This window comes from Culex pipiens, chromosome 2 (genome assembly GCF_016801865.2).
Source record: "Culex pipiens pallens isolate TS chromosome 2, TS_CPP_V2, whole genome shotgun sequence".
Lineage (NCBI taxonomy): Eukaryota > Metazoa > Arthropoda > Insecta > Diptera > Culicidae > Culex > Culex pipiens.
Window position 1 is genome coordinate 213494022 of NC_068938.1, and position 27062 is coordinate 213521083.

Below are 27062 nucleotides of genomic sequence, written 5' to 3' on the forward strand. Positions count from 1 at the left end.
ACGATACCGGCGATGCTCGTAGACCGCTCATTTGCATATCTATCCCACCCACGGTGTCCTTTACGATGTCGACCAAAAAAAAAAACCCCTCGATTCTTATCAAACAACTGTCCCATCGCCCACAAAATTGGCGTCCCCTAATTTTGGCCCGGATGAGTAATTAACAGGCATGACGCACTCAATTACCATTCATCAAACCGTGGGGCCTCTCGATAACCCTTTGGAAAGTGGATTAACGGTAAGATAGTCCCCGAAAATTAATATATAAAAATGCTGACTGTTGGAATAGTTGCGGTATTTCAACTGTGGAGTTGACACTCTTCGGACCGGAAATGGACGAGTCGGACACGAAAAGTGATGCTGCAAAACGGGTCGTAACTCAAGAGAATGGTGTGGATCATCTGGATCTTGAAGAAGACGATGTAGTTGCGGAACAGAAGGAGGGCTCTTTTCGGGAATACCTGCGGAATACATCGTTCTTTGGCATTAAATACGTGTTTAGCAGTGAGCTTAAGCTGATTGAACGATTGTTCTGGTTGACGATCCTCGTAACGGGCAGTGTGTTTTGTGGAATCTTTCTGGCGATTTGTTGGAAACGGATTTCGTATCAGCTGGTAATTAAAGTCCCGAACGAAGAACCTTCACCGATTTGGAGCATTCCCTTTCCGGCTGTGACCATCTGTGGTCAGTTGAGTAGTGGCTTGCGGGAGGATCAACGAGGACAGTGCTTGTCCCGGATTGTGGCGCTGGACCGGTTCTGCGAGCAAGTGTGTTGGCATCACCAGTGCGACATCTGCAAGTCGCTGTTCACGGAGACTAGAACTGAGAATGGAGTGTGCTACAGCTTCAACAATGTGGCGGCTGAAGAATTGTTCAACCCAGATGTGTTAGTATTGAAATTTGCCCTTGAAATGCGAAATATATAGTCGAAAATCTCTTTGCAGTATTGTCCCAGACTCGATCCTTTCGAACGCCACAAAGTCTTTGGAGAACTGGAGTCTCCAAAGTGGTTACGCCAATTACGGAGTTTTTTTGAAGTATTACCCTCGACCTGCGGTCGACCTTTCAGGAAGATACCATCTCAAGCTGAAGCTGAAGTTCAACGAGACTTTCCGCGATGACGAATGCGGCGATTCTGCTCAAGTAACTATATTTTTGCATAATCCTGCGGATTTCCCAGGAAAGGGCAAGAATGGCGTGCAAGTCAGATCATCAGAAGTCGTGGACGTTACCATCAAACCCACTGCCTTGCATACATGTCCTTATATGAATTACTATCCGGCACAAAGGTAAGACTCTAACATTCCCGACTAACCCTCGTAACGAACCCCTTATTGCAGCACCAAGTGCTACTTCGAGGGTAAACGTTACCTGCGATTCTTCCGGACCTACACCAAAGACAACTGTGAACTGGAATGTCGGACCAACTACTTTCTGCAAAAGAAAAAGTGCGTTTTGGCGTACATGCCAAGGGATTCCAACGCCAAACTCTGCAACAACAGCTACCAGTCGGATGATCAACTTGACAAAGAAGCGATAATTCAAGCTCGGACGGAACAATTTCCGCTATCGCAGTACTTTGTGAAAACCTGCAACTGCTTGCCGGCGTGTAATTATGTGAGTTATGGCAGTGAAGTGACTAGGAAGGAGAGTTTGGATGGAGGAAACTTTACCGATGTTACGATAAGGTTTGGAGAGGATCACTTTTACGGGACAACCAGAACGATTCGGTACGGGTTGATTGATTTTGTAGCACATTCCGGGGGATTGCTGGCGTTGTTCTTGGGTGTGACCGCGATAAGTGTCGTGGAGATGATCTATTACTGTACGCTGAGACCATTGATTAATTAAATAGCACTAATCTGTAAACTACACAGTTCTGTACTATGAAAGAACTCTTCCTTACCTAATTTAAGCGATTCTGATTTCATGAGTTTTTTTTATATGTTTATGTCAAAATAAGCAAGAGAAATAAGCTGCAACTAACCAGCAGCTCGAAACTGTCCCCAAGTTTCCCGTTAGTGAAAAATGAATTGCTTTATTCGCTGCAGAAACTTTCTTATTCACGTTGATTACCCCATGAAAAAGAAAATCACGCCAATCCCTTCCGCGGGCACGAAGTGGCCACTTCTGGCAAAACTCTTCCTCAACCCTCAGCATAATCCTGCACCCAGGGTGAAATATTAAATTCATAAAACGCGACTTTTATTAGCGTTTAACTAGCGGACAAGGAAGGTCTTCAAACTTGCGTTAAGGCAAATCCCCGAGCGGCAAGTTTGTCTTGTGAATGTCCGTAAGAAAACCCCTTTCTTCCTTCACCGGAACATGGAACACGCTGTAAACGCGGAAAAACTTTTCCCCCCGTTTTCTTTAGACAGTTGATTTTTTTTGCCCTCTCTTGTTCCGTCTTGGTCGTCTCGCGTGATAAAGGGGTGTGAACTTTGGCGAGGAAAAATCTCTATTTAATTAGACGGAAGCCACTCGTCAAAAGGTAATTTTCGGCGCTAATTCGAACTGACAGCGCGAACAACCGGAAGCTCCCTCGAGGGGTTCCGAAGGGTGTCCTGCCTGCGGGTGGAGTGGACTCTTGGGAAGGGTAATTTTTTTTCCTTGCGGGGACTAATCGTAACTTTTCTTCTAAAGGGTGGTGGGACGGACTATCAATTGCCACTTGTCGTAAAGTTTTGTAAGCCTTTCACAGGAAGTTAAAAAAAAGTTCTGGTGGGGACACTGATTTGAGGACTTGTTCTCGGATGAATTATTGCTATATTTTTCCTTCGTTTAATTTCATCTTCTCGGACTAATTTGCGAACAAGAGAATCATTGAAAAAAACAGCTTAATTTTTCTCAATTCCTCAATCATGCAAACAAATAGTAATGCATTCAAACATTACTTTTGCAAAAGATTTGGCTTTCAAAATGGTGGTCCAAATTTGATTTCTCTTTTACTGGTCCGTAATTTTTATTTTCGAAGGTCTAACAAGCTCCTGAAAGCTCAAAACTGCAATGTTATACATACCAAATTTGACATGAATCGCAACATGCTGAATTAGGACATTATTTTCATTAACCCTGTTAGACAGGGTGGGCACCTTGGGGGAAAAAACGGAAATCGGGAAAAGTTGGGATTTTGAATCCGGCGGGAGAAAATGTGGAAAATCTCTGGAATTCGACTGAAAAACCGAGAAAATATTTGAAGTTACCCAATTTTGCACAAACTTCTCTTAAATCAATTAAATATTTTTCTTCTCCATTAGAATATTATTATGCTAGTTTTTCTCATAAATTTGCGTGCCAATAGTTAGAATCAAAGAACAAAATTGTGCACAAAAATATGATTTTTGAAGTCTTATACACATTTGAATTCTATGAACTCAATAATCAATCGAATCATCATTTAATTTTTACTGTAAACCGTTAGATGAAATTTAGAAATTTAGTAAACGCCTCAGTTTCGTCAAGGTATGATAGATTTGGGCTCCCTGAACACGCTCCAATCAACAGAATTGAATTTTAGTGAATTCTCTGCAAATAAATAAAATTGTAAATTTGGGTATAAAACCTATGGAATCATGTTAAACAACCATGCGTTCCCTCATATAAGCAACCATGCGCACCCCCTTATTTTTGCTACCCCCATAGATAAACGTGGGTGCGCATGGTTGCTTAAGATAATTCCATAGAATTTGTTCCCAAATTTATAATTTTATTTATTGGCAGGGAATCCACTAAAATTTAATTCTGTCAATTGGAGTGTGTTTAGGGAGCCCAAATCTATCATATCTTGACGAAACTGAGGCGTTTACTGACATCAACTTTAAAAATGTCGAGTCGTGTAATTATTTATTTTGAATAAAGCCTTGAGAAAAAACGGAAACATTTTTTTAAATAAATCCAATTTCAATATATTATTTAAACTTTCAATTTGCCTCTAATATTTGGTATTCAGAATATATTTAATAGATGTTTAAGAAACATTAAATTCGTTTAAAAACGTGTCGAGCATTTGAACTTCAATTAAAAAAAAACGTGTTCTATCGCTTCTCTTCGCTTGATGGCGATTATTTTAGTGGATTGCATACTTGATATCGTCATGTTGTAAGTTGAATATCTATCTTGTTTTTTTTATTTTTTTCTTTAATCCTGAGAAATGAAAATATCCAAGATATAGTATTTCAATACTAAGGTCAGATTGAAAAATATTGGAATTTGATATAAAAACCTCGAAAAAAATCCGGGAAAAACGAACATTAAAAATTGAGATCTGGTGACCACCTTGCTCTAAGATACAACTCCACCTATAGGTTGACATCAATCTATAAATTCACCAGAAATTCATGTTCAATCAATTTCTGATCTTCTTAAAACATTGGGAAGAAAAACTCTTAACTGTTTTGAAATGCTTCAGCTTTGAAGATTTTACTAACTTGATATGACTCTGAAAATGTTTTGAAAACAACATTTTTTTCTGTGGTCAACTTTGGCCCTGTTTTTAACCAATATCTCCTACATTTTATGTCAAAATGGAAATGCACAATTGATTTGATGTTCCAGCATAAAAAATGCTGGTAATGTTCATCAGGATATGGTGACAGATTTTGTGTGAAAAAATGTGTAATATTACATCAGAAACTGGTGAATTTTCATCACTTTCTGAAATTTATCTTTTTGCTGTGAGATTTTACATACTTTGCTGCGAATTCAAAAAGCTAGTTTTTATACAAAAATGTTAAAATTACTAAAAAATCTAAAACGTAGCTAGAAAATTATGAAAAAACAAGAAGAAGAAACAAGATACTAAACAAAGTTAAAATTCTTGCTAAAGATGGTCTCCTGAACACGGGAAAACATGGCTGGTACAAATTTTATTTAAAGTTTTTGTCCCCCCCCCCTTCAATGTTGGCCCGAAAAATCAGGGAACAAAAAAATATTTTTTTCAAAAAACTTCAATATTTTTATGAAAATTTAAGTGCAATTAGTTAAAATCAATTTAAAATGAATTCCCCTGCGTTTAGAATCATTTTTAGCATGTTTGGGTTGATTTAAAAATCTTTTGAATTTTTGAAAATTTTCGATGTCTACTATCGCTAAAGTTTTTTTTCGCTAAAATTTTTGTTTTCGTCAAATTTTACATTTTTTGAAAACTTTTATTGCAAAACAACTGAACTAGTGTAAAATCCATTTTAAAACACTTTTTCCATGCAAATGTTGAAACTATGGCATGTTATTTTAATATTTATTTTTTTATTTTTTTGCCCCCCCTTCGACTCCGGCCAGAGCCGAGGGACAAAAACTTTTAAAAATATTTGCATCGGCCTAATCTTTTAAAAAATAATGTAAATGTGCTTCGACAAAGTGTAATAAAGTCATACAAATCAACTAATTAAAATTCTTCTAAAATTAATAAACAACAGAATCATGATTCAAGATATTCTTAACATTTTGACCCATCGAAATCATATCATGCAAATTAAATATTTTATTCCTACTACTTTATGACACACCTCACTCCCCGAGGAACTCTCAACCCGTTCCCCAACTATAACCAGGGAACAATAAATGATGAATTGCACACCTCCATCAAAGTTCGAAGGGCCGCGGGACAACCACCTATCAGTAGTATCCATCATGACCTGCGAGCAACCGGACGACGACTCCGAACCCGCGGCCTCGACCGCGGTTGAAGTTAGCGATGTGTCCGTGACTGCACCGACTGAGATAAAGAGTCCTGTTGGGGTGCGCAACTTTGGAAATGGACTCATCAGACGACTGGGAAACAACAAGCACTTGAAGCAGATTCACTCGCTGGAAGACTCGTTGGTTGATTTTTGCGGAAGTAGTTCGATTCATGGCGTGAGGTATATTGGCTGTAGAAGCAGTTCGTACATTGAGAAGCTCGTTTGGACCATCATCTTCGCGACGACGCTGTACTTTGCTGGCACTAACATTGTGGAAGCTTGGATCAAGTGGGAGAAGAATCCGGTCAAGATTGTGTCCGCGGAACATGTGACCTATAGCTGGGAGGTACCATTTCCAGCGGTCACCATATGTCCGCAAACCAAGTCCAAGAAGTCACTGTTTGATATCGGAAGGAGTTATCGGGAAACGGAGGGTAATCCGGCGAAGTTCGATGATCATCTGAAGGGGCTGTTGCAGCTGTGTGATGCCCCATGCCCGTACAATGTGAATTTCTCAAGTCCGGCTAATCCGAGGATTGTCCGAGCGATACGTGAGGTATCGTTGTCGTTGGACGACATCTGCGAGAGCGTGACCTGGGATATGGACAAGCAGAGCTGCGCTGGGATGTTTCACCGGGTGTTGACTGAGGACGGCATTTGCTACAGCTTCAACGGGCTTGCCGGTAAGGAGTTGTTTCGGGGTGATCGACTTCATCGGCATTACAATCATAGCGAAGGGACGGCGGCGATCCAGAACTGGAATCCGGAGGTAGGGTATGGTTCGGCGGAAGCAGAGATTGAGTACCCGAGGAGGTCATTCTTGGACGATAAGAAGATCGATCTGGTGATTAACTTGCGGCTGGATCGGGGTGATTTTGATTACAGCTGCCGAGCGGAGCAGGGCTTTATGGTGTACGTGCATTCGCCGGAGGACTTCCCGCAGGCTCGACTCGGGGCCATTTATGCTCCTATGGGCAAGAGTACGTACGTTACGGTGAAGGTGCGGGACACCCAACTATCGAGCAAACTCGTGGATTTTCCTCCGGAGAAGTAGGTAGCGAGTTGAGTTATTTGGAGAAGTAACTTGAAGAGTAGTTCATTACAGGAGAAAGTGCTACATGGTTGGTGAAAAGGAACTGGAGTACTTCCGAGTCTACACGCAGAAGAACTGTGAGCTGGAGTGCCGTGCCAGGGAGCAGCTTTTCACCGAAGGTTGCGTTAACTTTGCACTACCTCATGACGAAGAGGATAAGTTGTGCAATGTCCAGAAGCAACACTGCGGTACAGTGGACAGTCATCACCGAAGTCGCGAGAAGAAGATTCGACCCCGGCGGAACTCGGACGCCAAGAGTTGCCACTGTCTGCCGACGTGCACCTATGTCAAGTACGAAACGGAAATGCTGCAGACGGACCTGGACTACCGGAGCATCCGCAAAGAGCGCAAGGAGTCGTCCAAGTGAGAACTTTTACTTCGGAAAAATGACCTTTTTCCTTAACAAACCTTCTTTCTTTCCAGCATTTCCTACACCCAGATCAGCGTGCACTACAACAAGGAAAAGTTTCCGACCTTCGAGAGGACGGACTCGTACACGATAACCGAACTGCTCGGAACGTTCGGCGGTTTGCTGGGCCTGTTCATGGGAGTGTCACTGCTGAGCTTCGTGGAGATTCTCTACTTTTGCACGCTGCGACCGTTTTGCGTGTGGCGCCGAATGAACCGGAAGTTGAAACTCCAACAGCAGCAGGGAGCCTCCACATAATATCCAACGGCATGCAACATTGTCCAATCCGACCGGTTCTCACCGGACCCAGTGCGACATAAAATATTCAAAAGGCGGAGATTTCCCGCCAACCCCACTCTGCTTTGCTGTACACAGTACATAACACTATGTTTTTGCAGCTTTTCTCTCCTCAGATTTGGGAACATGCGCAAAGCTGCCCGCCGGAGCTTTCACCTACTTTTTATGGTCATTTACTCTCTGCGTCCGGATTTTTAGTACAAGCATTAGGAAACAAAGATGTCCCCAATCCTGGAGTTGGACGCGAGGGCGGATCCTAGCAGGCTGCCGTAAAAATAAAATTACAATAAAAAAATTCAATATCTTCCCATAACGCTGTAATGAATGTAGAAATAAAAATTTCCAGCAAGGAAAAGGGACATTTTTGGACGGTGTCATAAATTCAATTACTTCGCCCCTCTCTTCGTTGACTCTGATTTACATCAAAAGGCTTCTAACGAAGGCTGCGGAATCTATATGGGAGTGAAGTGTGAAATAGAGAATCGGAAATCGAGTCTTGCAGGATGCTGATTTGTCATTCGATATCAATTATTATCGGGACAGAATGGCACTGAACCGGGCTTGAATGAACTTACTGGAATAGAATTACTCAAGAGGAGGAAATCTGCGTCAATTTCACAGGACAAGAAATTGTTATTATACCAATAGGTTTAATGTTGTCTGAGTGTTAATTTGCTCCAAATATTTAAATTTTTACATCGTTGATGGTGCTTTTATTCTTGCGTTCTTGTATTCTTGCATGTAAAAAACAGTTTTCTGTTTACTATCAATAGGCATGAATGAACAAGTCTATTCTATTTTTATGTGTCCATCAAGTGCACATTATCTAGATTAAATTTTCAAAACAACCTATCCCTCATGGGTTTCCTATGCAGATAGGACCTATTGAAAATTTAATCTTTAATGTTTGTAGATGATGTCATTCATCATCAGAAGTAGTAAATTGATACGAAATTTAATCAAGAATTGATTATGTGGAATGCTTTATGTTATCAATAGGCATGGATGATAAAAAATCTTATCTAATCCCACCATATAGCTTCAAATACGTAATCAGTAATCACAAATAAAGTCCATTGTAAATTTAGAAGAGATTTTTTATTGTGACCATTAAGCTTATCAGCAAATAACGCTCAAAGTCCACCGCAAATCAAACAAATCACCGTCGGTGCAGACCGCGGGCCTCGCCCTCCTCCAGGATCACGATGATCGAGTCAAGCGTTTCCTCCGAGTTGGGAATGATCTGCTCCGGCGGCAGCACGAATCCGTGCTGGCCCAGATCGCGCAGCTCGTACGTGTATACGATCGGCGTCTGGTAGACGCCCTTGATCCAATCGATGCTACCCCCGGTGGCAATGTCTACATGGGAAGAATTGACTGTGTTATGAGGTATTCAGGAACCGAAGTTTGCGACAGAACTTACAGATGGCCTCGGCAATGTTACCGATTTGGTACTGAGTTCCGTAACGCTCGGCGAGCTTCGCGATCGCCTTGGTACCGATCTCCATCTGGAATTGAATGTGTTGTACAAAAACTCCTTCAAGAAATCCATTTTACTTACGATTTCATGGTAGTTATCCAGCGGCGCAGTGGTATGTCCGTACGGCAGCAGCAACAGCTGCGAGAACGAGTGGAATGACAGGTACGTGCTGATCGTGCTCTCCACCGACGAGAAGTAGTCCGCCAGCAGACGAGTTTCCGGCTCGGAGAAGGGTTCCGGTCCGGCGAAGGTATCCGAGCACGGGTTGTTCGAAGCGCCTCCCTCTGCGATGATTGGGAACATTAATATCTAAGTTGATCCGGCTGTCGCTAGTGTACTTACGCATGAAGTTGTACGCCCAGTTGCGGTTGGGATCGGCTCCAGTGCACAGAATTCCATGCGGCTGACGAGTCTTCCTCCACATACGGTTGTTCGTGTGGGTGAATTCGTAACCGTCCGGATTCGTCACCGGGAAGAAGTACCAGTCGTAGTTCTCGGCAATGTTGCGCACCTGGCTGTTGGTCGAGGTCAGCAGCTCGTTCAACACCCACGTGACCGTAGCTCCACTGACCCACTCGCGAGCATGGATCGTTCCCTCCATGAACACTCCCGGATTGCCCGACTTGTACGACACCTTAATACCGCGGATCGGACGACCTTCGAACGAGTTTCCAACGTTGATCGGCGACAGCACGTTGGGATACTGAGCCAGCAGACCGTCCATCCAGGCGTAGATCTCACCCAGCCGGTAGTAAGCGTTCCATCCGAAAGCTTCCTTCGTTGGTCTTCGCTGCTCTGCATCAAACAACTTCTGCAGATCCTCAACGTTCAGTTTGGCCTTTAATCCAAATCGTTCAACCAGCTCTTCAAACTCGGCAAACTTGTGCGGGGGCACCACCAAGTCCACATCGCCATCAACCTGGGCAGGTTCGGACCAGAAGTTGTATCCCTCGTTGAGTTCTTGAACCGCTTGCAGCACCTCCAGTTGGGCCACGCTCTCAACGCGGATCCGGTACAGCCGGTAGTTGTCGAACCGTGCCTTCTCGGCAAAGGCTGCCGTAGCGAGCAGCGCTAACGCGAATATTAGCTTAAAACCCATCACGAGTTCCACGGCAATTCAAGTGGAATTGACTGAGCTAGGGCTTTGTTTTGAAGTGCTTTTATAGTCCGCGAAGTACGTCCTGAAAGCGTGCAATCTAATCTTCGGGAATACACAGATTGGTTATTGTCTGGATTGGACTCGGTATACTGGAAAGCCCAAACGGTAGCTTTTTGTCTAGTAGATAGCAGTTATCGACGAATTACGTTGAAAACAGTCGTTGGCCAGTTACAACTGACGCGTTGATGAGTTGCTTTTTGGGATTATCTTTACATCGCGATAATACGTTACTGAAAGCTTAATATATTGACTTCTCATGTATCCTTGTAATTAGGCCAAATCACTCTATGAGCTAGAAGTAATCATTAAAATGTCAAGAAAACATAACTGGATCTACAGTTTTATTCATAGACTTCTATCCTACCAGAAACTTGGAACAATCTTCAACAAATCATTTTTGAAATCAAATCAGCATCAACTTTATGAATGAATCTATGTTCATACATTGATAAGCAGCTTAGATTGTTACGCTAGGTCAGGTAACCGATTTTCGGGCGTCGCTATCACCTGTGATTGATTACGCAGAGTGTCATCAGCAGGTGACGAATCGGCAGATAACGATATCTCACAACGATTGTATTAAACGTACAATGACTATAAAAAGCCCTTGTCGTGGCCATTGTCCGGCTTAGTTCCGATTCCGATCGCGATGAAGTTGGTGATACCGCTGTTTGCAGTTTTGTTAGCGGCGACTTCGGTCGCTCTAGCGGAGAAAGCTCGCTTTGACAACTACCGGTTGTACCGGATACAGATTGACAGTGTTCAAGATTTGGAAGTGCTTCAAGCGATCGAGCAACTTAGAGAGGGATACACGTTCTGGGCGGAACCAGTGCAGCTGAACAGTCACGCTGATTTGGTTGTTCCACCCCATAAGTTTGCCGAGTTTGGAGAATTGGTCGAACGGCATGGACTACGAGCGGAGCTGACCGTGACGGACTTGCAGAAGTTGTTCGATGATGAGCAAAGAAAGTCTAAGCGAGAAGGCTTTGAATGGGAAAACTATCACCATTTGGAAGAGATCTACGCGTGGCTCGACGAATTGCTGGGTCAATACCCGGATGTTCTAACACCAATCACCGCAGGAAACTCCTACGAAGGTCGTCCAATTCGCGGCGTCAAGGTGTCCTACAAGGCCGGCAACGCTGGTGTCATCATGGAGGGAACGATTCATTCGCGGGAATGGATTAGCTGTGCTACGGTCACGTGGATCCTGAACCAACTGCTGACTTCAACCGACCCGCAGATTCGTAACATTGCCGAAAACTACGACTGGCACTTCTTCCCCGTGGCCAATCCGGATGGCTACGTGTACACACGCACAACGAATCGCGCCTGGAGAAAGACCCGCAAGCCGCACAACATCCTGTGCGTTGGCGCCGATCCTAACCGGAACTGGGACTACAAGTTCATGCGTGAGTGGGTCAACTTGCCTCTTAGACATTTATTTGAATCTACCACAATTTTCAGAGGGCGGAGCTTCGAGCAATCCCTGCACGGATACCTTCGCCGGACCGGAACCGTTCTCCGAGGATGAAACTCGAGGTCTTTCGCAGTACATCACTTCGGTGGCCTCGACCGTCAGCACCTATCTGGACTTCCACGCTTACTCGCAGCTGTTGATGCTTCCGTACGGTCACACACCAGAACACCTTGACAATTATGATGAAATGGTAATTTGGGGTATTGACCGTTCGATATTGATGGCCTAATGATCGATTTTCTTATCTAGCTGGAAGTGGCCAAAAAGGCAGCTGATAAGCTGAAGGAACGCTACGGAACGGAGTACAAAGTGGGCAACATTGCCGAAATCATTTGTAAGAAGTGATTAACCTATTTAAAAGTTACAGTGATTAAAGTTACAATCTTGCAGATATCGCGTCCGGTAGCAGTTTGGATTGGGTAAAGGGAAATTATCAGACTCCGATTGCATTTGCGTACGAGTTGCGTGATACTGGACGGTACGGATTTGTACTGCCCCCGGAACAGATCGTGCCTACTGCGGAGGAAACGCTGGATTCGGTTATCGTTATCCTGGAGGAAGGTGAACGGTTGGGTCTTCATCAGCCGTTTGCGGAAGCTGCAGCTAAGAAAGCGGCTAATCGGTTGGAGTGATCAGACCTGCTACAATTAAAATCATTAGAAGTAGATTTAAATTTGCAACATAAATTAAATAATATGAAAACTTATCCTGGATAATACTTGTGTTTTATTTATTTATAAAATTCATTCGAGATCAATAAAGGGCTGTGATTGTCGGTTTAAGGTGAAACGGGATGCAGCGCCATATTGAAACCACGACTCGAGTTTCTGGAAGCACTTTTAAGGAAAACGCCTCAACTAAAACAAGTTCTGTCTGTTGCAAACGATAAATTTAAAGATAGCAAGCAATCTGTTTAGTTAAGAAATGATTTTTTTTTTTTTGCTATTCCGCTGTGAAACTGTCAACTTTTCCTGTCCTTTTAGAGAAACAGAATGGCCTACTTTCCTAACAAAAAATAACAGAATGGAAAATTAATACCTTTCAATAACTACTTTTCAGCACTAAGATGGGTGCTGAAAAATTGAACTTTTCAACACTGGTATTGAAAAGTAACATTTTTCATTTTTTTTGTTTTGGGCGGTGAATTTACTATGGATGTTTGACATGAAATTCCATTCAAGAAGCGTTTTTGGAATTGCAAAAAATCTTCCTTTTTCAACTTGTTGCATAAACTATTATTAGTTTAACAGGATGATCGAATCATCAAAGCAGTCAGCTTAAAAAAATCCGCTTTTCAATGTTAAAATATGAATTATTTGTTAAGAATGATTCATATTTTAATATTGAAAATCGGACCATTAGTGGCTGACCATTTGATGTTTGAGTGAGAATTAAAAAAAAAACAATTTTCCTGTTTTCTTTTTATCTGCTGTATCTTAGCAACCAGTGATCCAATCTTCAATGTTTCTTAGGCGAAATTGTAGGAAAATTTTCTGAACATTTCGACAATCATGGACACTATTTTAAAAAGTCAACTAACCAAAATTTGTCGGACAATATTTAACTTTGAATGGCTATATTTTGAAAACGGTCCACTTAATCCTTGACTTAAGAAAATTGTAAAGTACTTTTCAATTGCAAATTCGATTCTACATAAAAATGAGATGAAAAAATTTTAAATACTGGATTTCAGTTTTTTTAAAGACCACTTTTTTTAAAAAAAACATCATCGTCGGACAAATTTTGGTCCATACTTCAGAATGACTTAAAAGATGCGGGGTTTTGTCCCCTAAAACAAATTAAAAAAGATCAAAAATTTTAAAAATCGAATTTTAGGAAATTTATTTTTTTTGTGAAAATAGTTGAGGGTAATTCTCTACCAACTCACACGAAATCGGGAAATGTTGCCCCGACCCCTCTTCGATTTGCGTGAAACTTTGTCCTAAGGGGTAACTTTTGTCCCTGATCAAGAATCCGAGGTCCGTTTTTTGATATCTCGTGACGGAGGGGCGGTACGACCCCTTCCATTTTTGAACATGCGAAAAAAGAGGTGTTTTTCAATAATTTGCAGCCTGAAACGGTGATGAGATAGAAATTTGGTGTCAAAGGGACTTTTATGTAAAATTAGAAAAAAAGTTACTTTTTGCGTTTCTCTTTGTTTCGTCGTCCGTGTCTGTCGCGGGTGACCATGAACGGCCATGATCGATGACGACCAACTTTTTTAAAACTTTTTTTCGTAAAATCGTGATAACTTGTGATGTTTATAAGCAAACCCCTTATGTATATATATCAAAATTTTTGTAATTGTCTGCTCTACAACTTTGTAGGACATTGTTACACTCTAAAAAATAACCCTGCAAAGTTAGAAAAAACACGAAATTTTAAAATGAAAAATTTTGTTCTAAATGAAAAAATGACCCTTCTGGGACAATGTAGATTCGAAAAGTACATTAAATTTCCCATAAAATGACATGTTCCAAAATTTTTTACAGTCGAGTAACGGAAAATGGGAGAATTTTTAAAACTTTTTTAGTGTTTTTTTCGATGAAAAATACGTTTTTTCGGAATTCTGAGTACGCCATCAAATCGGGCGTCTAATTTTACATAAAAGTCCCTTTGACACCAAATTTCTATCTCATCACCGTTTCAGGCTGCAAATTATTGAAAAACACCTCTTTTTTCGCATGTGCAAAAATGGAAGGGGTCGTACCGCCCCTCCGTCACGAGATATCAAAAAACGGACCTCGGTTTCGTGATCAGGGACAAAAGTTACCCCTTAGGACAAAGTTTCACGCAAATCGAAGAGGGGTCGGGGCAACTGCTGTGTGAGTTGGCGGAGAATTACCCTTGAATAAAATCAAAAAAAGTTTGAACAGGTAATTAAAATTGATTTTACTTTTCTGAATAGTCCTCATCAATACCTACAACTTTGCCGAAGACACCAAATCAATAAAAAAAATTCATAAAAAGTTACAGATTTTCGAATATTTACGTACCATTTTTGTATGAACAGCTGCCAAAATTGTATGGAGATTTGTATGGGTGAACCAATGACACAAAATGGCTTCTTTAGTGATAGAGAAGGCCCCCACAAAGTTTGAGCCAAATAAAAAAAAAATCTAAAAATAAAAATGGTCAAAATCGGCCAATTTTGTTGAGAATCGCTCATTTAATGAAAGGAACTATTATGTTTATAAGTTTAATATAATTTTATCACATAAAAATATTAAAAAAAAACAAAATTTGTTTACAAAATCCCAAAACCACGCAAAAGATTAGCTAATCCATTCGACCACCGCAGTTTGCTAATCTTCGTTCTTTTTGTTCGTCCCAACCTTCACTCTACCAGCATGTGTACGTACAGTATAGGGTGGTGTTATGATTAATGTACCCATCGTCAGAGGCGTTTTTGAACCCTACCCAAGTCTCTGTGCCTAGCAAGCAAGGGAGTGACATTCGCCAAGGGTCGAGCCGAGCTCTACAGAAGTTAACATATGTGAGGACAGAACTCGCCATGGGCGGTCGTTAACCAGCGAGAGTACAACAAAAAAAAGTTGAATTCTAGGACTTCCGTGGAAAGGGGACATTTTCGAGAGTATTTCGTTACAGGGTTAATTGGGTTTTTTCGTGCTTTCGAGGATCGACTTCCGCACGAAAGGCTAGGTAAGGTTTTTTTTTGTGTCTGTTTGATAATGTAATTTTTTTTAAAGAGTGAAAAAAGTTGATTAAGGAACGGATAATTGTGCCAGCCGGGATAATTTATTGCGACAATTACTAATAATTTTGCTTTGTGAGAGCTCTTCAAATGACGTTGAAGTGCGGAGTTCATTTGCATATGAATAAAAGCAATTCTGACCTGTTTTTTTTTTACCAGAATTAATATTTTCACAAAAAAGAGTGATGAGCCCCAGAATCGTCCCCGATTGTTCCCGCCGAAATCGATCCAGCTAATTATCCGGGGCCAATTTGCACTCCGCACCTGTCAGTGCTCCGAAATGCCACACCCCCGGGCGCTGTCAAACTTTTATCTTCAAACTGTTGATTACCCATTGTCTTTATCGCGGATGATTTTTTTTTCTGTCCTCTCACCCCCTTTGATGACTCGTTTTTCCGCCAATTTCCGCACTCGGTGCGAATATTTCAGCACATTTTCACCACGGTTGGAATGTCCTCGTGGGAATTTAGAGAGACGGGTGCGCACAAAAAACAAAATTTCCGCCCCGCGAAATCTGAAATATTGACAAGCATCATTATCGCGAATGAAAAAATCCGCAAATTTTCCCCTCCCCAACTTGAGCGTTTTTTGGGTGAGATTTTCGCGCGGGGTTGGAAGGAAAATAAACCGGATAAAACAAGTCATAAAGTGATTACGAAATTGGCGAATTTATTCTCATTTGAATAGAAAACACATTTCGCGTAATCACTTTTAATGTTTTGCGGAGTGCATACCTCGCAGGCGTGATTTCTGCCTCGTAGATCCACATTAATTTGATAAAGCTATTGTTTATCAATTTCGGGGGAAACCCTCCAGGAAGAAAATAAGGAGAATGATATTGCCGAGCGAATGAAAATTTAAAATATCCCTTGGAGGGAACAAATTTATTATACGGCTCTTTAAACAATTTTGAGTTCGTAAAAAAATATGAACCATAGGGCCTTTGCTGCCGTTGTCTATCTTCCAGGCGGATGATGTCTTTTCCCCAGGTTGACAATCATTCCCTTAACTTGCCACTGCAACAGCAGCAGAAGAAAAAAAAGTCGCGTTCTTATCTAATAAATTTTTAATGCTTTCCCTTTGCCGTGGAAGATGAACTTAACGAGGTGCGGCATTGCCGCGCATTTTCGCATTTGAATTGCAGCTATAAAAATAAATTCTTAAATACAGCAGAAGCAGCGGCAGCGGCGATATTTGCAAAGGGGCAACGTTGTCGCCCCTTTATGCGATCTATACCTTTGGTCAGGGGCGTCTGATGATATTTTTCTAGTAGAGCAAAATGATTTCCATGTGATGATCAAATAAAACAAAAATAAAAGTTTTTTCTTGATTTATTTTTGAAAAGATTCAATAAACCAAATTTTATTCTTTTGCTTTTCAGGTGTTTTTAGTACCTCTGGCTCTACGCGGTTTTAAAAACACTTTGAAAAAATATTATTTTTGGTTTATTGTACCCTCTAAAGAAAAATTCCAATTCCAACTTTTGCTTGAAATTTTATATTATTAAGATAAAATTGATTAGGAATGATAAAGGTGAAGTAAAAATAACTTATTCAGAAGTGGAAAAAAACTACTGAATTATTTTTTTTATTAGATTAGAAAAATAAACCAATTTGGTAAAGCTCAGTCTTACCTTAAATTAAAATATAAACAAATTTTTAACCCATTTTTGGGGTCTTGAATCCTCAGCCATTTACATATTTTCTTGGTCACATACCAGAATAAAAACAAAAATAAAAAAAATAAGTAGAACAACAATAAGGCCGTTGCAAATATTTATTTTCATATTTTTCCAAAACTTCAAAGTTTAAACGGAAATGGAACTCTATAATCAACTTAAAACAATCTTAAATGTTTTAAAAATACCAAACATGTTTGGATTTGCATAAACAAAAATTTCGTAAAATTCCGATGTGCAGTACCGTAAATTAAATTTTCCGTTGCAAAAAATGATTAGTCGTTACTTCGATGTTTTATAAACTAAAAATTTCAAAACAGTTGGACTCATGTAAAATGCACCTAAAAATATTTTTTATTCAAATGTTGAAACCATGGTTTATGGATTAATTTTTTTACGAAATAAAGAAATGATTAATGTTTTGGGTCATTGAGTATTGTTATGACATTTTTTTAGTTGTTGTGTCTCTCCCTCCAAAAAAGGGAAAAAGATATTTATAAAAAAAATGAAAATTTTCATGTAAAAATATAATACTATGCCTTCAATTGTAACTGTTTAGCATAAATCCACTTTTTGTATTTCTATTAAAAATGGATATCTAAAATCAACTCCTTGACAACAGATTAAAAAAGTTGAATACAAAAAACAAGCATTTCAAGATTTTGTAGTTGGAGAGCAAAAATTGGTATCATTCCATTTTTTGGTTTTATTCTAAAAATGCAAAAATCAAAAACTGACAAAATTCACATACTAAATGAAGGTATTTTTATGGTAATTCAGTTATTTACCAAATTTCCCTGAAGCTTTGAGGAAAATTCATCAAATTTTGACAAGGTTGCTTAATTTGTATCAATGTGGTATTTCGAAACGAATGTTTTTTTTAAATAAAAATATTGATTTTTTAAATGATTAGTATGCCTCTTAAGTTTTCTAGGTCGATATTTTTGGTACTTTACTTAATGTAATGGCATTTGAAAAAGGATTTAAAGAGCTTCCACAAGCAGGGAATATCTTTTTGTTCATGACGACGCATCTGGACCGAATATGCCACTCTATAGGTCAAAGGAAAGTGGGTCAAATCGGAACACTACGTTTTCAGGTTTAAAAACGTCAAAAAAAATTAATGTGTTTGATCAAACCGTTCTCAATCTCAAATGGCAGTCCCAGATGTCCCCAAAAAGCTTCAGGGCGATTCGAGTTGATATCTGGATGGAACACTTATATATTTGAGTTTGATAATTTGGCTTTTTAGTGCAGTGTAGTAGATTTAACCAAATGGGATGCTTCACCCTCCATTTTGTTGCATTTTTTCCTGATTTTCAGATGTATTTTGAGTTTAAAAATTCAATTCAATTTTGCCTAAATTACAGCCTTTTTTAGATCTTTGACGTTTTTAAATCGTTAAGCTTTGTGTCCCGATTTACCCCACTTTCAGTTGACATTTTTTATTCGTAGTATTTTGTAGAAGCTTGGCTAAGAAAAAGTTTCAAACATGTGCCGCTTATCAATGCCCATATGGTGAAGAATATATTAGAGAACAATTTAGAATCAACAGATTGTAAATTTGCCTGCATAAGGAATAAGGAAACGACATGCTAGACTAAAAAAACACCTGCTGTTATAAAGGGGTTTTAAAATGCTATTAAAATAAATTTTAAACGTTGAAAAAGCAAAAAAAAATTAATTATTCGATGATTGTGCTTTTCAAAAAAAACCTAAATCATAATTATAATATTTTCAAGGTGGCCCAATTCACCCTTCACCACGCCACTGCCACTTGGCCAAGGTGGACGGACATTTTCCACGTTTTGAAACGATGCCATTAGGCATAAATTTATCATCAGTCGCAAGTGATCGCTTGGGGGCGTATTGAGTCAGTCGAAACTTGTCACAAAGAAAGTCAAACTTTTTTTTCCTTTCGCAGAAATTGCTTCAAATTTTCGATACTTCTGCGAAAAATGTCGAAATAATGTTCACCTTGCAGTAAAAATAACCATTAATCATAATTCCACCTTCACACACTCACATACCGTGGGTGGTGAGGTGTGTGTGTGTTTTGACACACCTCACACCTTCAGACCGGGGAGAAAATTCCGACGAAGGGCTTTGTGCCCAAATCCGCAGAAAACGAATGTTTTCCAAACATCCTCGGGAAAAATCCCCAGGAGCATTTCCACGAAGCATGCCATGGAGCTGGGCCATATATTGAACACCACCACAGTACGCCATGATTCGGCGAAAAAAATATCTGAAGGAAAAAAAGGTTTGAAATTAAACAAATAAATACAAATTATTGAAAGTGTACACAGCCAAGGTGTGGAACAAAAAGACACCGGGAGAAAGGGATTAGGATCGGGGAGAGAAGCGAGAAAAAAAATCCTTAAATCTACACGGAAGCAAAAAAGGATAAATTTCAAAGTCAAACATGTAAACAAAAACACCACAGAGAACTAGAAAGGTAAGACCCAGGTAAGCAGGATCATTCGTTTTTTTTCCTCTCTACACACTAACTCGCCGAATAATCCCTCGTAATTTGAGGGGATGAGCCGTAACTAAACGGGTTATTTATGGATTTATTACGGGTACTGCGGTGGAGATTTTTTGTACTTTGGACCACTTTCGAGATTTATGGGGACCGGTTTGATAGCGGCTCTTTTTTTGTGCCTAAATTGTAGCCATGTTCAACCTTTCACTCACAGATGTGAGAAAAAAAATTATGTATAAAATGTTGAAATTATTATTGCTTCGCTAGAAAATGTGTCATAAATCATCCAAGTCGCCCGAACCGAAGTCCTTTTGAGTGGTGCGTGATTGGATTTAGCATGCCAAACATCGGTGCCGAACAGGACATCGCAGTAGCCGGTGTGGGTGGAGTCCCCCGAGGGAGAGGTCCCAGAAATAGTCGAGAAATTGGATGTCCAAAGTTTTTCGGTCCTTTTTCTCAAGTCGTAGGAGGCGGGATTTTTCTTCGACCACATGGACAAGGGCAACTTTTTCGATTGTTTTCTGTGGCCATATTTCCATCATATCATCATTACGGGAGGATGAGAGCTCTGGACCACGGGGAGACAAGGGTTTTTTTTTCGGACAGGAGCTGTACTCTGGCCAGAGAAGGGAAGTGTTGCCGCATGTGGGAATCACGTTGAACAGTGAATTGTTCATCATACGGTTAAGGCTTTTTCCAAGAAAATAAAATGATTTAAAAAAGTGGAATTCATTACCCATTACCAAAGAAAAAATCAAAAAATCTAACAAAACAAAGAAACATTCTTGAAAATACGTATATAGGGGATTGACTGTACGGCTAGTAGTCTAACCTTACAGGTTTTCATTGCAATCACGTAAATATTGTGACGGGAATAAATTTCTTTTGCAGACATGCGGCTGAATCAAATCTTTCTGAGCAAAATTTCTCATACTACTGGGTGGGTGAACGGCATCGTTGCTCTGGAGGGTCAGAGAAGTGTTAATTCATCAAACCACCCAGAAAGTGTCTGTAATGGTTTTTTATTATTTATTATCGTTTTTTAGGAAACACTTTCCTGATCTTTTCAATAGATCTTCAAATCCTCAAGGGACGTGAGGTCAAGTAGTTTGACTTTACACCTGGTCAAGATTTAAAATGAAATAATGGAGAGAAATTTGGCTGTAATACAACAGCAAAAACATTGGAAGCTAAATTCCATGCAGCTCAAAAGATTTGTTTTCATGCAAAGAACAAATACCTCCGAAAAAACAAACAATCGATTATGCTGCGAAATCAATTCGTAATCCCCTTTCAAAACTCTCAAGTCGAGTTTTTCTTTCTTCCACCAAAAGAGGGGGAAAACTTTACCCACCGATTTGAATATGAATTGACAGATGAGCTGGAAATTGATCCATTCATATTTGGGCTCAATATAGAACAGACTGGTTTTCCCCCTCTCACTCATTGCCAGCTCGAAATGCATTTTTTATGTTTCATTGATTGGGTTGGTTGTAATTAATGGGCGCACATTTCAATTCAATATGGATGATGATCAACCGGGGTTGACAGTTTAGATCGGGAAAGATGAGTAAGAACCAAGGCTGTATATCATAGGTACTCGCGATCTTGCTTTGCATTAGTGTGAGTGCATGGCTCCGTGCCACTAAAACCAAAACAATAACAAACGAACAATGGACCGTGCCAGGAAAACCAAAACATAAACAATGTCAGTGTCAGTGGAGTGAGAGAGTCAGAGATAACGATTTTGACAACCGCACTACTACACACTCAATCGCGAGTACCTTAGGTAGAAAGCCATGAGTTAGAACGGGATGGGTAACTTTTAAGACTGAGTTTGTCTATTATTGATGATATCAATTTGTATTCTGATTAAATGCATGATTTTATAATTTTGTGAAGAATAATGTTTCTAATAATCCCATTACAATATTTTTTATTCCGTTTTGGCCTACTATCATCTAAATAACAATGCTGAAAAGTTCATTTTAGCACTGATTTGGGTGCTAAAAATTTCTGCTTTTAAGCACTTGTATCGGTAACAGTTTAGGTTTTTTTAGTTGATGAACACATAGATAAATAATCCATATCTTAGCCAATTTGATCTTAGCAGTGATAAAATATCCAAGCAATGCTCCAAAGAATAACCTTTTTTTTAAATTTAGTTGATGATTTTTTTTATTTGGATGAAACTTTGTGTGTACAAAATAAGTCATTTGGCATCACAAGTTTCCATGCAGTTTTGGCAGCTTTCCAGCTTTACAAAAGGCTATTAAAATTAAATTTAAATATTCGAAATTATGTATCTGAAGCACCGATATCTTATCGTGCAAGTGTCTTTGTCAATTTATAGGACTTTTAAAAAAAATACACTCTTTTGCAGATTTCTCAAAACACTTATTTTTTATACTCTATTTTTTATATGTTTAAGATGACAAAAAAAAGTTTTAGCTTTGGCAAAAGCAAGTCAAAATTCATTAGGCAGTGTTGTCAAGTTATCGAAAATAAGGACTTATATTCTGGAATTATTTTTGACTCTATTTAAAAATGTATAGTAAAAAATGCAATCAAAAAGTACTTAAAATAAATTTCGATATTGATCCATTTAAAAATTATATCCACTTAAACTTGTTTTTTTTTTTGTTGATAACAATTTCGAACAAATGATTAAAATTTTCAGTAATATATTGCCCAATCCACTTTTTTGTGTAAGGGTATTATTTTTTCAAAAGGTGTAACTTTTTTTCTGAAAGGTCATAAACAGGGTTGCCAAGTAAAAATTGAAAAAATCTTATCAAAAAAAAAAAATCTGAAAAAATCTAGCTGACGAAAATTTAACTATTCTGGATTTTTTTTAAAATGGCCTTATAAACAACATTTTCAACATTTGTTTTTTGGGTGTTTTTGATACCGCCTTGAGTCAAGGGTATTCAAAACATCAAAAATCAGTGTCTTGCGAACCTTCGTGGTGAACGGACACTAGAGCTGCGGTATTTTTTACTACCTAAGCTCAGAGTTATTTCAAAACAAAATTCACAGTCTTTTTAAAGACTACCTGAGTTATTTTCCAAAATTCTAAACAGTCTTTTCAAGACTAACCCCACCTGAAATTTTGTTGTATTTTACAAACAAAGCCATCTTTTTAAGAGAACTTTGCTTGCAAAATGCGTCAAAACAAAGGTAAACGCAAATCTTCTGAAGATTTGGTCGTTACGTCGGTGAAGCGTTTGAACGCTAAACCGGCTAACGGAAACAGAAAAAGAAAACAGCCTCTTCTGAGGTCTGATTCTGATTCTGAATGTGAGGTCAATCCTCCAATTCCATTGACAAACAGTTTCGGTGTTTTATCCGAAACTGATGACAAGGAACCTTCTCCTCGTACTGAGCCTTCTGCCGTCGAGAAACGAGTAAAGGCTCCGCCAATTGTAGTGACTTCCGTCTCTGATTTGGCCAGCTTTCGAACGCAACTGAATAATTGCAAGGAAACTTGCAATTTGAAGGTTTCGTTCCAGCTTGGTCGAAGAGGAGAATGTCGCTTGTTGACGGAATCTTTACAAGATCACCAAACTTTTGTTGGTTATTTGAAAAACCACAAACACAATTTCTACACGTATGATACCAAGAATGCTCGGCCATTCAAGGCGGTCTTGAAAGGTCTCTCCAACGACTTGTCGGTGGATGAGATCAAAAACGAACTTAAGGTGTTGCTTGGCTTTGCCCCATCCCAAGTAATACCGATGAAGAAAAAATCAAACGGGAATATTTCTCGCTTTGGTTTGACTTCACAATTTTATCTGATTCATTTCAACAGAAATGAAATCAACAATTTGAAACTTTTGGACAAAGTTGGGTAATTCTCCGCCAACTCACACAGCAGTTGCCCCGACCCCTCTTCGATTTGCGTGTCCCTGATCACGAATCCGAGGTCCGTTTTTTGATATCTCGTGACGGAGGGGCGGTACGACCCCTTCCATTTTTGAACATGTGAAAAAAGAGGTGTTTTTCAATAATTTGCAGCCTGAAACGGTGATGAGATAGAAATTTGGTGTCAAAGGGACTTTTGTGTAAAATTAGACGTCCGATTTGATGGCGTACTCAGAATTCCGAAAAAACGTATTTTTCATCGAAAAAAACACTAAAAAAGTTTTAATAATTCTCCCATTTCCCGTTACTCGACTGTAAAAAATTTTGGAACATGTCATTTTATGGGAAATTTAATGTACTTTTCGAATCTACATTGTCCCAGAAGGGTCATTTTTTCATTTAGAACAAAATTTTTCATTTTAAAATTTCGTGTTTTTTCTAACTTTGCAGGGTTATTTTTTAGAGTGTAACAATGTTCTACAAAGTTGTAGAGCAGACAATTACAAAAATTTTGATATATAGACATAAGGGGTTTGCTTATAAACATCACGAGTTATCGCGATTTTACGAAAAAAAGTTTTGAAAAAGTTGGTCGTCATCGATCATGGCCATTCATGGTCACCCGCGACAGACACGGACGACGAAACAAAGAGAAACGCAAAAAGTAACTTTTTCAAAACTTCTTTTGGTAAAATCGCGATAACTCGTGATGTTTATAAGCAAACCCCCTATGTCTATATATCAAAATTTTTGTAATTGTCTGCTCTACAACTTTGTAGAACATTGTTACACTCTGAAAAATAACCCTGCAAAGTTAGAAAAAACATTAAATTTTAAAATGAAAAATTTTGTTCTAAATGAAAAAATGACCCTTCTGGGACAATGTAGATTCGAAAAGTACATTAAATTTCCCATAAAATGACATGTTCCATAATTTTTTACAGTCGAGTAACGGGAAATGGGAGAATTTTTAAAACTTTTTTAGTGTTTTTTTCGATGAAAAATACGTTTATTCGGAATTCTGAGTACGCCATCAAATCGGGCGTCTAATTTTACACAAAAGTCCCTTTGACACCAAATTTCTATCTCATCACCGTTTCAGGCTGCAAATTATTGAAAAACACCTCTTTTTTCACATGTTCAAAAATGGAAGGGGTCGTACCGCCCCTCCGTCACGAGATATCAAATAACGGACCTCGGTTTCGTGATCAGGGACAAAAGTTACCCCTTAGGACAAAGTTTCACGCAAATCGAAGAGGGGTCGGGGCAACTTTTCCCGATTTCGTGTGAGTTGGTAGAGAATTACCCAGTTCAGTTTTTGTTCCATGTACGGGTAAAGTGGGAGCATTTTAAGAAACATGGCGGTAATGGCCAGAATCTGACCCAGTGCCGGCGTTGCCAGGCATTCGGTCACGGTACTGATCATTGCGCCATGGTTCCAAAATGCATGGTTTGCGGGGATTCTTCTCACGACAAGGACAATTGTCCCGTGAAAGAAGTCACCCAATTTAAATGTGCAAATTGTGGTGGAAATCACAAATCAAATTTTTGGGATTGCCCCATCAGAAAAAAGGTTTTGGATTCTCGTGCTAAGCATCAGCCGAAATCCAAACCGAAATATTCTCAAAGTCAGGTTGTACCTGCATCTTTAAATCAAACGTTCGTGCTGTCTCACTCGAACAATTCTAGAAATACCCCTACCGTGGAAAAGTTAGGTAACAACAATGGCATTTCTTATGCTAACGTCGTTTCGGGTTCATCCACGAATTTTAAATCCTCTACCAATCTTTCTGAAATTGGGCAGGTACCTCAAATCTCATTTGAAAATTTTTCTGCTGGCAACGCTTTGGGATCTTCTGATCTCGGCGATGTTACGTTTGAAAAAATGACTTTTTTGCAAAACTCACTGTTTGGTTTGATTCAAACAATGAGTAATGCTACATCCATGATGGAAGCTATCCAGATTGGATTAAAATTTGCGAATGATGTTGTTCTTACCCTGAAGTTTAATCATGGATCTAAGTAATTCCATCAATATTATGAATTTTAATGCTCGCTCTTTAAAAGCGAAAGAAAATGAATTTTTCAACTTTTTACGAGTTCATAACGTGCATGTTGCTGTTATAACCGAAACATTTTTAAAAACTGGCACTTATTTGAAAAGTGATCCAGATTATAAAGTTATAACTAATAACCGAATGAATCGAAATGGCGGTGGAGTTGCAATAGTTATCCACCGTAGTATGACTTATAGCACGTTACGTGACTTTAAGTTAAAAGTTATTGAAAGTTTGGGCATTGAACTTGAAACTTCTTTTGGGAAAATTATGATTGCAGCTGCATACTTGCCTTTCCAATGCACTGGGGAAAATAAAAATTATCTTAAAGGGGATTTGAATAAACTTACTCGGCATAGATCTCGATTTTTGATCATCGGTGATTTTAATGCCAAACACCAATCTTGGAATAATTCAAAAGTAAATTCCAATGGTAAAATTCTGTTCAGAGATTGCACTTCTGGTCTTTATTCGGTTTTATACCCGAATGGGCCAACTTGCTTTTCTTCTGTTAGAAATCCATCAACAATTGATTTGGTTTTGACAAATCAAAGTCAGTATTGTGGTCCTTTAGTGACTCATGCTGATTTTGATTCTGATCACCTTCCAGTAACTTTTTCACTTTCTCATGAAGCAGTTACCAGACCCAATAGTTCTGTGCTAATTGGGACAGGTATCAGCATCATATTGAGAATAATTTAAATCATGATTTTGTTTTAGAAACCAAAGCTGATATTGATTCAGCCTTGGAATCTTTAACTAATGCAATTTTGGATGCTAGGAATATTGCTATTCCTAAAGTTCAAGTCAAATTTGATTCTCCCATTATTGATGACGATCTTCAGCTTCTGATTCGTCTGAAAAATGTTCGCCGAAGACAGTATCAACGTTCTCGTGATCCTGCACTGAAGCGAATTCAAAAAGATTTGCAAAAGGTTATTGACCACAGATTCACTCTCCTGCGAAATGAAAAGTTCGCAAGAGATGTCGGACAAATTAAACCTTATTCCAAACCTTTTTGGAAACTTTCAAAGGTTCTTAAGAAACCTCAAAAACCCATCCCTTCTTTAAAAGATGGTGATAATATTCTATTAACTAATGGGGAAAAAGCTCAAAAACTTGCTCAGCAGTTTGAGAGTGCTCATAATTTCAACTTGAATGTTTTGAGTCCTATTGAAAATCAAATTTCAATAGAATTTCAGAATATTGTTGAACAAGAATTTTCATCAGATGAAGTTTTTAATACGGATCTGAATGAAATAAAATCTATTATCAAAAAATTTAAAAATATGAAAGCCCCTGGTGAGGATGGCATTTTTTACATTTTAATTAAAAAATTACCAGAAGCAACTTTAAGTTGCTTGGTCAAAATTTTCAACAAATGTTTTGATTTGGCATATTTTCCCAGTAGTTGGAAAAATGCCAAAGTAATTCCGATTTTGAAACCGGATAAAAATCCTGCTGAAGCCTCAAGCTATCGGCCCATTAGTTTGCTTTCATCTATTAGTAAATTATTCGAAAGAATAATTCTTAATAGAATGATGACGCACATTAATGAAAATTCAATTTTCGCTGATGAGCAGTTTGGATTTCGCCTTGGGCATTCAACTACTCATCAGTTGTTGAGAGTTTCAAATTTAATTCGAAGCAACAAATCTGAGGGCTAT

The 27062-nt window shown here is 39.0% G+C and overlaps 4 protein-coding genes across 4 annotated transcripts; 3 read left to right on the forward strand and 1 right to left on the reverse strand.

Annotated features, from left to right (window-relative positions):
* The first annotated feature begins 332 nt into the window (after nucleotides 1–332).
* LOC120416826 (pickpocket protein 28-like) lies at nucleotides 333–1851 on the forward strand. The gene is made up of 3 exons (XM_039578713.1): nucleotides 333–886; nucleotides 945–1289; nucleotides 1341–1851. Exons 1-3 carry the CDS (start codon nucleotides 333–335, stop codon nucleotides 1849–1851), a joined length of 1410 nt encoding a protein of 469 aa, XP_039434647.1.
* Nucleotides 1852–5554: 3703 nt separating this feature from the next.
* Nucleotides 5555–8084, forward strand: LOC120416850 (pickpocket protein 28-like). Its single transcript, XM_039578741.1, has 3 exons — nucleotides 5555–6728; nucleotides 6784–7134; nucleotides 7195–8084. The coding sequence occupies exons 1-3, from the start codon at nucleotides 5560–5562 to the stop codon at nucleotides 7436–7438; spliced, it is 1764 nt and encodes a 587-aa protein (XP_039434675.1). The 5' UTR covers nucleotides 5555–5559; the 3' UTR covers nucleotides 7439–8084.
* A 465-nt stretch (nucleotides 8085–8549) lies between these two features.
* Nucleotides 8550–10102, reverse strand: LOC120416861 (zinc carboxypeptidase-like). The gene is made up of 4 exons (XM_039578757.2): nucleotides 9300–10102; nucleotides 9039–9241; nucleotides 8901–8985; nucleotides 8550–8836 (listed from the first exon to the last, which is right to left on the reverse strand). The coding sequence occupies exons 1-4, from the start codon at nucleotides 10054–10056 to the stop codon at nucleotides 8637–8639; spliced, it is 1245 nt and encodes a 414-aa protein (XP_039434691.1). The 5' UTR covers nucleotides 10057–10102; the 3' UTR covers nucleotides 8550–8636.
* A 630-nt stretch (nucleotides 10103–10732) lies between these two features.
* LOC120416862 (zinc carboxypeptidase-like) lies at nucleotides 10733–12312 on the forward strand. The gene is made up of 4 exons (XM_039578759.2): nucleotides 10733–11528; nucleotides 11584–11786; nucleotides 11846–11930; nucleotides 11987–12312. Exons 1-4 carry the CDS (start codon nucleotides 10766–10768, stop codon nucleotides 12226–12228), a joined length of 1293 nt encoding a protein of 430 aa, XP_039434693.1. The 5' UTR covers nucleotides 10733–10765; the 3' UTR covers nucleotides 12229–12312.
* The last annotated feature ends 14750 nt before the right edge of the window (nucleotides 12313–27062 follow it).

Bases quoted from the DNA above. Each gene is read 5' to 3' on its own strand.
- LOC120416862 (XM_039578759.2), top strand. From the start codon at position 10,766: ATGAAGTTGGTGATACCGCTGTTTGCAGTTTTGTTAGCGGCGACTTCG. The intron at 11,529-11,583 runs GTGAGTGGGTCA...CACAATTTTCAG, and splicing joins CTGGGACTACAAGTTCATGC to AGGGCGGAGCTTCGAGCAAT. The intron at 11,931-11,986 runs GTAAGAAGTGAT...ACAATCTTGCAG, and splicing joins CAACATTGCCGAAATCATTT to ATATCGCGTCCGGTAGCAGT.
- LOC120416826 (XM_039578713.1), top strand. From the start codon at position 333: ATGGACGAGTCGGACACGAAAAGTGATGCTGCAAAACGGGTCGTAACT. The intron at 887-944 runs GTTAGTATTGAA...ATCTCTTTGCAG, and splicing joins GAATTGTTCAACCCAGATGT to TATTGTCCCAGACTCGATCC. The intron at 1,290-1,340 runs GTAAGACTCTAA...CCCTTATTGCAG, and splicing joins AATTACTATCCGGCACAAAG to CACCAAGTGCTACTTCGAGG.
- LOC120416850 (XM_039578741.1), top strand. From the start codon at position 5,560: ATGATGAATTGCACACCTCCATCAAAGTTCGAAGGGCCGCGGGACAAC. The intron at 6,729-6,783 runs GTAGGTAGCGAG...AGTTCATTACAG, and splicing joins GTGGATTTTCCTCCGGAGAA to GAGAAAGTGCTACATGGTTG. The intron at 7,135-7,194 runs GTGAGAACTTTT...CTTTCTTTCCAG, and splicing joins GAGCGCAAGGAGTCGTCCAA to CATTTCCTACACCCAGATCA.
- LOC120416861 (XM_039578757.2), bottom strand. From the start codon at position 10,056: ATGGGTTTTAAGCTAATATTCGCGTTAGCGCTGCTCGCTACGGCAGCC. The intron at 8,986-9,038 runs GTAAGTAAAATG...ATTCAATTCCAG, and splicing joins TGGATAACTACCATGAAATC to ATGGAGATCGGTACCAAGGC. The intron at 8,837-8,900 runs GTAAGTTCTGTC...CTTCCCATGTAG, and splicing joins TAACATTGCCGAGGCCATCT to ACATTGCCACCGGGGGTAGC.